This window comes from Magallana gigas, chromosome 3 (genome assembly GCF_963853765.1).
Source record: "Magallana gigas chromosome 3, xbMagGiga1.1, whole genome shotgun sequence".
In the NCBI taxonomy this organism is placed as follows: Eukaryota; Metazoa; Mollusca; class Bivalvia; order Ostreida; family Ostreidae; genus Magallana; species Magallana gigas.
The window spans coordinates 29,835,825-29,847,765 of record NC_088855.1 but is presented as its reverse complement, the minus strand read 5'-3'; the positions used below and the strand labels follow the sequence as shown (position 1 = coordinate 29,847,765).

Genomic DNA, 11,941 nt, shown 5'->3' with positions numbered 1-11,941 from the left:
TATTCGTGTTCTTTATTTGTTATTTTCAAAGCAAACTATTTAAAGATAATATTGGGGATGTCTGAAATATAGGCTTGCTACATACAACAGAACATACTTTTAGATTGAATCCGTGCGATTGTCTTGTCCATCTATAGAAAGCTAATGAAAGATAGAAGCTATTATTTTGATATATTTGAGATCATTAAGAACAAGTCTAATCCTAAGGGAACTTCTCCCATTTTCTTGTGACGTAATATGTGGGATTGTTGGTGGCTGTTCACACTTTATTTGGGTCAAATGTAATTCACACTTGAGCACTGGTTATATGTTTAACTGTTTTACTACATGTATAACTGTTAATTTAATTCATACATCCACGTCTTCTTCAAGAACTTCATCTACTGACGTCATCAATACTTGTGGTTGGCCTCCATTTTCAACCTATTTTTTTTCAATCGGGGTTAAACAATAATTATCGATAAAACTAAAGTTCGTAATTTGCATATTAATGTTTCCGTATTAGAAGTGGGATACATAAGAATATAAGGGAAGAATAAATTTAAAAATTCTAATCGTCACATAGGCTTCTATCGATAAAATTTTAATCCATTTATATATCATTTCCTGTTTATCGAAAAGTGTGTAAACATTTTATCATATCCTCTAAAATAATATTGATGCACAGGTAATCAAGAGAATTTCTTGAAATCCACACTTTTGGGGGAAGAGAATGGCCCTTGGCTAGAGAAGATGCCAACCCTGATATAAAAGAGGTACAAGATGTCACATTCTGTCCGACATAGTCCAACGCACTACGGGCCCGGATTCGAACTACCAACGCCCCACCACCACCACCACCACTCTTAATCCACGTGCACCCTATATACATATTTATAACTTTCGTTATCAACCTGTTCCTCGGCCCAACAACAGATCCAAAGCTCAAAATATGCTGTATCGTATATTGCTTTCAGTTTCAGGACTTGTAACTCATAGCTTTTCTTTCTTATATTTACATTTTCCAGTGTCTTTGCCTGTGATAACACTACGTATCGATTTTGTACTATATAACCCATAATACAAATGACGCCTAATCGAGGCGCCAGCGGGGTTTGCTTATTTATATTTAAATATTTAATCGTATGATGGCTTAAAATCATATAAATATAAGTAATAAGGAATCATTCTTTGAATATTATGAGATGATAATTTCGGTCGGGGTGTGATCAAATCTATCACAAAGCCCTTCGGGCTTTATTGGATTTGATCACACCCCGACCGAAATTATCACCTCATAGTACTCAAAAAATGATTCCTTATTCCTTATATAAATACTTCTAGTGGCTTTTTCTCCCTTCTTTTATATTTGATTTAATGCGTGCTTGTTAGGCGGAACCTTATATATGTAAGGAGAAGACAAATATAGGCCACGCCTGCTGTCCAATCCTATTCCATTTTGAAATAAAATATTGTTTAAACTATTAGGCGGAACCTAAACCGACCGACGATTGAGGGGTATAGGTAGCCGATGGGTGCCGCTTTCTTGATAAAATTATGGCAGAACATTGTATCTATAACACTCTTCTTCCTATCCATTATTAAATCACCACCCCCCCCCCCTTTTTGCAGGCACGTATCATTGGGGGGGGGGGCTGCCCCCCTTTTTCTCGCAGCAATTGATTTTTTAAAATTTACATATAAAAAATTGAAATATCATGGAGTTGCCCCCCCCCCACACTTTTTGGGGTGTATGTAAACCCAACCCCCCCCCCCCCCCTTTGAGATTAGGATTTTGAAGATTTTAGAAGTTCAAAATCCCCTCCCCTCTTTGTGTTTTTTTTGGGGGGGGTTGGGTTTTTTTTTTTTTTTTTGGCTTGTCAAGATTTTTTGGATGAGTCTGCCCCCTCCCACTTTCAAAAACGATGCTACGTGCCTGTTTTGGGTCCAACACCTATTCAAATTTCAAAATATTTCAGTGCTATGGTGCGTTAAAAGGATAATATGCATATGCAAAAGTAATTGTTATTTTTTTACCTCATGATTAAAATCAATAGAATACTTAGAATATGTACATGTATTATCCAGCATTCCTCCTCGATCCTCTGTTTAAAGCGTTTACAGAAACATCCTTTGAGTATTATGAGGTGATCAAATACGTACGGTCAAATCGTGATCAAACCCAATAAAGCCCGAAAGGCATTAGAATCAATTTGAAAGATTCCGTTTTACTTATTCTTATATTTATTTTCAGCAATTTATCGATGAAAATAAATACTAAATTGGTCATTGATGAAATAAATTGCAGTATACATTACAAAATCGATTCGTATAGTATTATCTTGACAAAGACACTGGAAACTGTAAATATTTGACCCAATAAAATGTTTATAAGGGTAAAAATTATAAAAAGACCCAGCGGAAGTCGAACTTTCGCTACACTGTTATAGGCAATAATTATAGAAGAACATAACAAAAGTGTCTCATTTCACCTAAGTTTTGATATAAAACATTTCTTGAAAGAAGGATAACTCTAAATATTTACATAATGTCACAGCCTGTGTTAGAAATTAAAACCCGATCTAACCAGTTTAAATCAATCTGACTGTCGTCTTTTGAATCATTACACATACATGTGATTCTTGAATTTTTAAACTGCCTTCCAACACATAATACTTTGTAACGTTGCATTCATTGAGATTTTTGGGTTAAATGTACGTAAATGTAAATACATGTATGCTTAATAATGATTACATCGCGAAAATGATCGTATTTTGTACCTTTGAATGTTATTATTCTCTATTGACATATCGAATTAAACTTTAGTAATTTTGAGAACACAGACAGCACAGTATTGGCATCAGACCACCAAATACGACGTACATTTATGAAAATATCGACAATAATGATAATTTAATTACTATAAATATTATTTTAAATATGAATAGCGAGCCCCCACTCATCCACCAGTGTTTTAAACCCGCATTTTGTGGAATGGTCTCTATTGTTTTGCAACCAACACTATTCACGGTAAATTTTTTTTATACCAAAATATATTATTAAAATACAGTTATGTATTCAATGCCAAATATTTTCGCGCGTTGCAAAAACAGGAAAACAGGGGAAAATCTGATGAATGAACATATTTTACATGATATGACTTTGGTTAACCAACAGTTTCATCTGAGAAATAACAGGGTTTTTCCATTTGCTAATTAATTAACGAAGTCTTGAAATCTTCTATCTTCATGGTTTGATCTTGGTGTTTTCTTACTATCATCGCTACACAATACAGAATCTGTAGAAATTGAAACTGACAGGTTTATCAGATTCCCGAAAACAGCATTTAATCTTATTTTTTCACCCCTGTTTTCAAATATGATTTCCAGTAGATAATATACATGTCCATTCATGTACTTATCAATATGTAAGCAAAAGTTCTATAATTTCTTCTGTACCAAATTTTGAAATTTTTACCTAGCTTAATTTAAAGAAGTATTACTACATGTAAATATTTGATTGATATGATCGTAAGAAAGTTTCCTTGATATTAATCTAGCAATAGCTTTGTTGTTTATGATAGCAATGTCATATAGTCATCCCTTTGTCGACACTGTATGAAAGAACTTTTTAAATATCAATATCTGACCAATTATACATACATGTACCATATACTGCAGAGTTTAAAAGTCCCACTAGTGTTTGGAAAATGGTTTACTAACCATGCAGTCGGTGGAAGGCATTTAAACTGTTTGTTGACAACTCAACAACAAACTGCATGGTAGAAGCTGTCCAACTAAAGGTCGGAAAGACGTCTGTACGTAATATCGTAAGCTTCAAATTTTGTGTCATAGATATATATTAACGATACACATTGTAAATGTGTATTGATTATTGTATTCATTGTTCATATCCTGTAATTCATGCACAATGGTGTGGTTGACTTATTTGACGAATCTGATAAGACTGTATGTACATGTACTATAGAAATCGATACATCATCAAAATTAAGACATTTACAAGTAAAACCTATTATAATGTGAGAAATTTGGTAGATTTGATTGAACTTTCATTGATTTACTAAATGTCAGTATACTAGCTAGTAGCCGTACAATGCTTATTGTATTTATCCAAAGGGGTGCATAGGCAGCAGCTGGAGTGTGATTGAACCCCAACCCTTTTCCCTCACAAAAGACACACTTACATCTACATGTGCTTTGTGTCTTTAAAATCTGTTCCGATCTACTAACATTCTTCAAAAGCAATCATTTAAATCGATCATTTGCAGGCACAAAGATCGAGAATAGAAGCAGACGACGTCCTTCGTCAATTATGGGCGACTTTGACTGTAGTGGCCTTGATTTTAGCGGCTGTGATTTGGGCGGATGTGACTGTGCCGGGGCGAACTGTGACACGTGTGACTGCGGCGAGTGTGATTGCTGCTGCTTTGACTGTGAGTGCTCTGATTTGGGTTGTTGCTGTGAGAGATGCGCCTGTGATGACCGCAACTGTGGTAGATGGATGGAAGGTTGGGAGGGCACTTCGTGTGAGGGGTGTTGCAATTGTTGTGGAGTTTGCGTGAGAGACTGTTGCTTTGACTGTCGAAATGTTTGGTGTCAGGTACCCCTGTGCCAGATACATGAAAGTTGCGAAGAGGACTGCGGTTGCAGCGGCGACCGGTGCAATCTCGGTCAAGGCCAATGTTGCGGGCAGCCGTGTGGATACTGGTGCTTGTGTCACTGCTATTCTTGTGACCCATGGTGTGTCTGGCCGACCTCAAGTTATCGTGGATGCGATTGCCATTGTTGTACTCAATGCTCAAACAGACGAACGTGTCGCTGCTGTTCCCATGACAACCGATGCGAAAGCGAGGTCTCGGTTAAGGCTAAGGAAGGCGTTGTGATAAATAAACAACCAACGGCTGATGGAGCAACTACCGTCACAGTGGTTACTACACAACCTGTTTAAATCTTCTTTTTATAAATGACTTGTTAAGTTTGTCATTATAATAATCAAATACAGTGAAAGTCCAGTCTACCATTCCAGCCATTAAATCATTCCTATAAATTGATTAATATTCCTCTATGGCTATCCATTACTTTATAATTGTGCAAAATCTTTTCTTATACATCTACATGTATATATCATTATTATATAATAGGACAAGCTCGTTCGTAAATTTAAATGCTCAGAAATAATTAACCCTGAATCATTCCACCCTCAGAACAATACCAATTAGCTTCATTTATTTCTGAAATATTTATTTTCAATCCTGTCATATAGTAATTTGACCTAACCTGTCTACATAACACTTACAAGAATAAAGGTATTGTATTGGCTGTCCATGTAGTCTGATATATGTACTTGAACTTAAATTGTATGTAATGTGTGTACAATATTTCTTACATATACTGAAGTACATGTACATGTATATAGTTCTACAAAAACATGCATTAATTGGGTAATCATTTATGCAATGTATTGACAATCTTTAACAAGTACGTTTTAACTAAAATACAAAATTAATAAATCTTTTCATGAACATGTTAAAATCATTTGTGTGATGTCTATACCGGCTTATCCTTGCAATATTCGTAAAAAGAACAAAAAAGGTTGGCCCTTGCATTATTTCTACAAATCAACCTTGTTGCAATCCACATCATGATGGCATTTTTTTTATATCACATATACATGTCACTACATGTACATCAATTATCTTAGTGAGCTGCTTGTGAATGTTGATGTTTTCAATGTCACTAGGCCATCTTGTCAATTAGTTGAATCTTATATGGATGCCAAATGAATGTTCAATGCACAAGCCACCACTGAAATCCTAATGCTAATCAGGGGTAAGAGAGAATGAGAAAGCTCTATATCCAAAGTTTGTGCACACATCTATCTTATAGCTGCTACCACTGGCACAGAGAACCTGCAAAACCAAAATAATCAAACATTGGTTAAAAGCCTTATAAAATAAAATAGAATTATTTTACGTTTTTCATTATGTAAAAGAGAGCGCTCAAATAATCGAGTCTCACAATATGACCCAGAATTTGCATTTAGCACCTGAATATTGGGTTAATACAATTTTTGAGTTTACAAACATGTGCATAAATCAAAATGTCATTGAACATTTTAACAGAGGACAAGAAAGTACTTCATACATGGAAATAATCGCCCCCATTTCATTTTTGCCCCTTTCCCTTCATTCTCAGCAGGCAAATTTAAGACGGAAAATTCCAATGTCTTAAATTATCTCTTTTTAAACACAATTGTGTCTGAGCAAATTCAAGCTGGGGCGAAACTGTTTGAAAGTGTAGAAAGGGGAAAATTACAGGGGGCAAAAATAACCCTATTTACAGAATAAATTCAATCAAAATAAGGAAACAGGCTTAATTAGGAGCAACAGTAGTTATAGTAAATGTTGATCAAACAATACCTTGTATTTGTCATCATTTTTGTTGACGGAGACATTGAACACAGACGTTGGGGTACAGGGAACTTTGGCTTTTTGGTCACCATTCACGAACCAGTGGTTCACAAATGGTTCGGTGCCTGCAGAAAGTATCTACAATAAATATAGGTCAAAAGTTGGTCAGTTCTAGTCAACTATACATGTATGCCATGATATATAAATATATAAACAGAGATAATGTGACAAATTCATTCAGTTACAAAATGTCCTGGCCTTGGGGCCATAAAACTGAGATGAGCTCACTTTTGATCTAAGTCTTACTTTTACAAATGGAACAAGCAGTGAAAAAGTGGGACTGAGATCAAATGTAAGCTCATCTAAGTTTAATGGCCGCAGGGCCTGATGATATTTGTTTTAAAACTGTTCCACAAAATTATTAAAGATGTTCATGTACAGGAAAAAATAAAATGAAAGAAAGTAGAACCTTTTAGATGATCACAAAATCAATAAAAGTCTACTGGTACAATAACAGGATGTGGGACCATATCTTACCATATCATCGTAGAACTGGACCGTTTGTTGACACGCTTTTGGAGTATCAAACACAGAGGTAGCCGTCATAGAACGAAGATGCCATAACGACATTTTTGGACCCCCTCCACACACCTCGAAAGACAAAATAATGTGGTTTTTTTTTAATTTTGTTATAACAATTCATTACTACTTTAACTTGAACACCACTGCCACTCTACGTGCAGTGCTGCTATTGACATGATTGTGTCTTTAAAATAATCACTATTTGAGTTGGTTCAACACAGACAGTAAAAGACTCTTTTTAAGAGTTATTTTCACCCAACTACACCTGTCAAAGATTTTTGCAAAGATAGAAAGATATTGGTTTTTTTTAAGGCAAAGAGTACTTGTCATCTACAGAACAATCTGAAAAATACCACTTTTATAAAGGACAGTATTCTTAGAGTCATTGTCAATGTTAATTTGTAAAGGTAGACAAACACAATGATCAGTCAACCTACATGTATAGCTTTATTTACAATAAACATGCCTTAGAATTGCTCTTCAGAACTTTAATTTGAATATAAATCTGTACATAATCGATGGGAAACAAATTTTCTGAAATACTTACCAACCAATCATTGCTGCTGTCCATAGCCACACACCCCACCCATTTACCAAGGCTGGGTCTGCAGCAACTCTACAACAGAACAGACGCCATCAGAGGAAAGCATATTTTTACTCCTGTCTAATAAATCAATTACAGTACTTCTAGTGTATTTTTAAAAACAATTATGATTTCTAATCAACTTGGGAAAGAAATATGTGAAAGAGAAATACAGAATGAAACAACATAATCCTAATGAAAGATAGTAATAACTTTATGTACAATGTATGTAGCTAAAAAATTGCTTCTCTATACAGTATGTGTACTTGAATTGACATTTTATACTTCTTTAATACAAATGTAGAAATGCATCATTTGTTAAAATGATGTTTACATAAAGGCAGGTGGAAATGAAGGACTCTTATTGACACATAAAAGAGCTTACAAATACACACCTCTGTTTTGTGAGGAACAATGGAGTATACAGGCTCAGCACTGTCTCTTACATCTGTTGGTGAAAATACAAATAGTCTATGAGCCAAATGGACAGTAAAAGAATACAAAATATGGATGTATGTGAAGCATTGAAAAGACATTTCCGAAGCCTAGCAGTGGTCATTTAGATTATCATTATTTACAGCAATAAATTTTGGGAATGGATGTACTGTAGATCTGGACGACATAGTTTACACACATAATTCAAATAGGAGTCTATATTATCTGATTTGCATGGCTGTTTTTAAAGTGATTATTTAAACACATTATTATTTTTATGAACCTAAAAATGTTTTACTGTATAAAAGTTAAAGTGAGATAACTTTCAGCTTATCAAAATGATTTTTAGTTTTGATATTTTTTTTTTAGATGGGATGGTAGAGTATGCCTCAATCTCATAAACATTTCATAACTTGACAAGGACAACTTCATTACAGTTCTTTTTCATTGAAAACAACACCTTAATAAATGTGTGTGTGTAGACAAAAACACTGACCCCAGATGTTGACCGAGCCGTCCTCAGACGCAGAGGCCAGGGTGTTTCCGTCACTCTTCAGGGAGATGTCGTGTATGTAGTCCGTGTGACCACTCATGCATAGCTATTGGAAATGAAATTTGTTAAAAAAAAAGTTAGTTTGACAACTCATGGTAAGCTAATAGATACAAAATCTGCATCTCATAGATATATTTATTTCTTTGAAATGTTGCCTTACATTACAAGTCAAGTCTGGTAATTTATCAATTGGAATTGATAATATTAATTTGAACTGAATTGAATCTCTTCTCACCACTTGTTTCCCAGACTCTAGGTCCCAGCTGTACACATTCTTATCACCACATCCAGCGAACAGTGCTGTCCCTGTCTCCTAGCAACAATAAAGATAATGATATATATCATTGTGCAAATACATTTAAATGAAACTGCTGGTACCGAGGCTCTTTTTTAGTAAAAACTTTTAGTAATTAAACTCATTACTTCTCTTGATGTGATACACACCTGCTGATCAACGACTAATGTATTCACTTCTGGATTGGAAAATGGGCCCCTGTTAAAAAGAACAGAACTATTTTTTGATAATCTTGTACAAATTATCAGTATAAAGAGTGAGAGGTTTTACAACCAATGATAATCAGAAAATTCAAACTTTGTAAAAATATAAAATTTAGTATAATTGAACAAGATACGTGATTAAGCTGACTTATTGCAAAAAGTTGAAAGTGGTCTTTCAAATTACATTTTACATTCTAATTCAAGCCATTTGATAACATTTTTGCATGTGCATATATATCAGTTGATTTTGATGGAGGAACTTCAACATTTATAAGACCAATTAACATCAGAATTCAATATGAAAATGTGTGTTTATATTTTTTTTTTACCTCTTGGGTATAGAAAAAGACCACACAATTCTTGGACTTTTGTCTAAAATCTCCTTCCATTTCCATGCACAGATGGGGCCATTTCCTGCACTAATTAAAACAATTGATACATAATGTCACAATGCAATTACTTTATCTGAAAAATCTATCTTACTTTTACAATTTAACATCAGAATTTAAAAGAACTGATATTCAAAATCTACATCATAAATTATTATTTAATATTGAGATTTGCTTTCTTACTTTTTTTATGGAACATTTGTTCATTTTGGCTTTCAAATTAGAAAATTAATCAATTCAGAAATAAAAATATATTTTTGAAATCTCTTACAATTTACTGTGATACAGAAAATTAAACTAGATGATACCTTATCAGCAGATCACCTGTTGTTGCTAAACAATAAAGAGCACCATCTTCACATGCTACAAAAAGAAAATAATTATAAAATTTTATTATTAACATGATTAAGTAGCTTCCTTTAAGAATTTAGGGAAAGCATGTCAGTTTCTATAAATTGCATAATACATTAACAGGTTCAATGCACATCAATTATTAGGAAATGTAAGCTAACGCAACTTGAATTTTAGTGCACACTGTACATTCATATACCTGTGATTTTATCGAGAACTTACCTTGAAATGAAAATATTTGTTTCCAATTACCCTCTGAAGCATCTGGGGCTAGAGCTTTGGAAACACTGAAAGATATAATATAACAATGAAACTAACCTTATGAATACTGGTAGTAAATAACATTAATAAAATAGATTGGCAACTATTTCAAGTTTTCTGATATCTCTCAGCACATATTGTTTATCATTTTTCAGGTCTTCTATTTTTTAAATCATCAAAATTTCCAATAATCATTGATAATGAATTAAATCCTATTTCTTAATTGTTCAGAATATATACATGTACCTATCTATCATTTATTAGTAAATACTAAAAATTTAAACAATGACAGAGAAGGAGTTTCAAATAGCAACAGTCTGGTACCCTTTGTCATGATTTTCTTGTAATGGGATTGTAATGGGATGGGAGAAATACTGACAGACCAGACCAGGATTAGACCTGGGCCCCCTGAATCTCTAGTCAAGAGCTCTATCACCTGATCATGAGCTATCTGGCGCCGGTATTTAAAACGGTCTTACCGTCACATTCCTCCCCCCTTAAATGATCTACTTTGAAGATCACATTGCAACACCAGGATTTCCCCTGGCAAGAGGTGACCTGTCAATTCTAGATGTTGGTCACGGCATATGTAGATTTAATTTAACCTCCATCAAACATTCTTACCGATAAATTGTACATGTCGATGCTGTTTTAAGAATAAAGCTGAGTCCAGCACATATTCAAGCTACAAAACAGTCATATCCATGACAGAGATGCCAATCTTTTTTATTGGTGATTCTGATATTATATATTATTACAAACCTCTGAAAATATTATAAATAAAAGATAAAAGATTATTAAAAGAAACTTCTTTTAGATTCTGATGTACATGTGATGTATTCTCTTTTGAGAAGTGGACAGGCATAGCTTACATCCATGTACTGTAGGCTATGCCTGTCCATATCTTAAAAGAGAATAGATTCTGATGCAATGTAAATTTACTTACACATGTTTATATTTTACCTGAAAATTGATATTTTCCCATAATTGTTGCATGTTGCTAAATAATGGCCACAAGGAGAAAAACACTGAGAATATACAGTTGTATGGAGCAGTTTCCTGGCCTCTAAACTTTTGTCCTGAATCAAATAATTAATAACATGTCAATCAAAGCCAAATCGTAAACAAACCAATTAATCATTCAACTAACTTGAAAATCAAAAATTGTTGACGATACTTACAAGCTTCATGGTTCAATATTAAACTAAAATTTTTGTGACGGTAGACCGAATTTGTTTTGTCCGCCGCGTTGACATTGAACACCGAACCCGATCCAAAAGCATGTATTTCTGAACAAGTCTCAGTCTGGTTAATACTTTACAGTAGGTTTCTCTGACTTAATTCTCGTGGTTTTTTCTTCTTTTAAACAATAGTGTGTGCATTATTTCTTCCATTTTTAAAAAAATAAAATCACAGTAAAATAAAATAATAAATCAAAGTTCTTTACTAAATATATTAAAGAAAATTTTCTAAAAAATGACATGTAACAATATCAATGTGTCAGCAATATATGGTTTTCTTTTAATAACTTTTTATAGCTGGTGTGTTTAAAAAATAACCTTTTACCTCGATTGGATTTTGCGCTGGATCTGTAATTAAGTCAGAGGATATTGTTTTATTCACAAGAGAATCGACATTCTTAACAAATAAATGCACAATTGCTTGCATATATAGCATTTGTCTTTTTGTTTGTTTTCTAATTTAATTCTATAAATTTTGTGGAAATATTGTATTCAAGAATTTGTAACGAACACTTAAATAAAAGTCAGACCATGCTAATACCAGAACAGTGCAATCGATGACCACTATCTGATTTTACTCAGATAGCGTATGTTCATGACACTTTTTATACATGTACAGTTTTTACGAACTTAAATAGA

General features: G+C 33.7%; 1 protein-coding gene across 1 annotated transcript; it reads right to left on the bottom strand.

Moving 5' to 3' along the window:
• Positions 1–5,208: 5,208 nt before the first annotated feature.
• LOC105346723 (THO complex subunit 6 homolog) lies at positions 5,209–11,363 on the bottom strand. Its single transcript, XM_011455433.4, has 13 exons — positions 11,243–11,363; positions 11,025–11,140; positions 10,023–10,087; positions 9,758–9,812; positions 9,390–9,479; positions 9,007–9,055; positions 8,798–8,875; positions 8,506–8,608; positions 7,970–8,022; positions 7,539–7,607; positions 6,947–7,060; positions 6,419–6,547; positions 5,209–5,908 (listed from the first exon to the last, which is right to left on the bottom strand). The coding sequence occupies exons 1-13, from the start codon at positions 11,249–11,251 to the stop codon at positions 5,819–5,821; spliced, it is 1,020 nt and encodes a 339-aa protein (XP_011453735.3). The 5' UTR covers positions 11,252–11,363; the 3' UTR covers positions 5,209–5,818.
• Between the last annotated feature and the right edge of the window lie 578 nt (positions 11,364–11,941).

Excerpts from the sequence above, each read along its gene's own strand:
- LOC105346723 (XM_011455433.4), bottom strand. Across the intron at positions 10,088-11,024 it reads GGGAAAATATCAATTTTCAG|TGTTTCCAAAGCTCTAGCCC; the intron begins GTAAAATATAAA and ends TATATCTTTCAG. Across the intron at positions 7,061-7,538 it reads ACAGCAGCAATGATTGGTTG|GTGTGTGGAGGGGGTCCAAA; the intron begins GTAAGTATTTCA and ends TTGTCTTTCGAG.